Genomic DNA, 749 nt, shown 5'->3' with positions numbered 1-749 from the left:
CAAATTTTTACATGTGCTTCTACTACCTTGCTGACTATGAATAGGTCCTCTCTCTTCACCACTCCTTGGTTAATCATGGCATCGACTCCGTCCCCAACTTCATTCTCATTTTCATAGACATGGGCCCCATCGATGTGGTGGTAGCCAACCAGAATGGCTGCCTTCACGGCCTCTGTGACCTCACCTGGAGCAGACTGGAGCAAGTTTCAAAATTTGACTATGAAATCTTAATAGGCTTTGCAATTATTATAAAATCTCTAAAATGAAAAAGAAAACCTGAAAAGAAAAGCATTAAAAATTAAATAGAACAACGTCTAGTGTTTCAATGGAAAACAGCAATAAAAGCAACAGCTGGGGGGAAAATAATTAAAACCATTCAGAATGAAACTCTACCGTACAAAAAAAGAAAAAAGAAAAAAAGTGAATACTTACCCTCCATGTTCCCAGTCCAACAATTGGCATTTTAGCTCCATTATTGAGAGTTACAAAGGTCATGGTAACTTTTAATATAAAGCACTTATTAGATAGAAAACAAATCACTTGTTAGTCTGCTCACTTCCACAGCCTTCACACTCTGCAGCAGCTTTTTCTTATGAAGTTTTCAGATTATATGGGCTTGTATGTGGATTTGATTGGTCAGGTCTGGAAACACCCCTTGGAAGGAGGCACAGAGGTGCATCATTCCAGCATAAAGCAGACTTGCTTGTTGTTCAGAGAGATTTTGAAAGAAAATGTGTTTAATTATTTTT

The 749-nt window shown here is 37.8% G+C and overlaps 1 protein-coding gene across 1 annotated transcript; it reads right to left on the bottom strand.

Annotated features, from left to right (window-relative positions):
• Nucleotides 1-26: 26 nt before the first annotated feature.
• LOC107581049 (aldose reductase-like) lies at nt 27-509 on the bottom strand (the record flags this gene model as incomplete). Its single annotated transcript, XM_016266629.1, has 2 exons — nt 433-509; nt 27-194 (listed from the first exon to the last, which is right to left on the bottom strand). Coding segments are annotated over exons 1-2 (231 nt in total), but the record flags the coding sequence as incomplete, so codon positions are not given.
• Nucleotides 510-749: the final 240 nt, after the last annotated feature.

This window comes from Sinocyclocheilus grahami, unplaced genomic scaffold, assembly GCF_001515645.1.
Source record: "Sinocyclocheilus grahami isolate Dianchi unplaced genomic scaffold, SAMN03320097.WGS_v1.1 scaffold67208.1, whole genome shotgun sequence".
In the NCBI taxonomy this organism is placed as follows: Eukaryota; Metazoa; Chordata; class Actinopteri; order Cypriniformes; family Cyprinidae; genus Sinocyclocheilus; species Sinocyclocheilus grahami.
The sequence above is the reverse complement of the archived record's forward strand: the minus strand, read 5'-3'. Positions and strand labels throughout refer to the sequence as shown.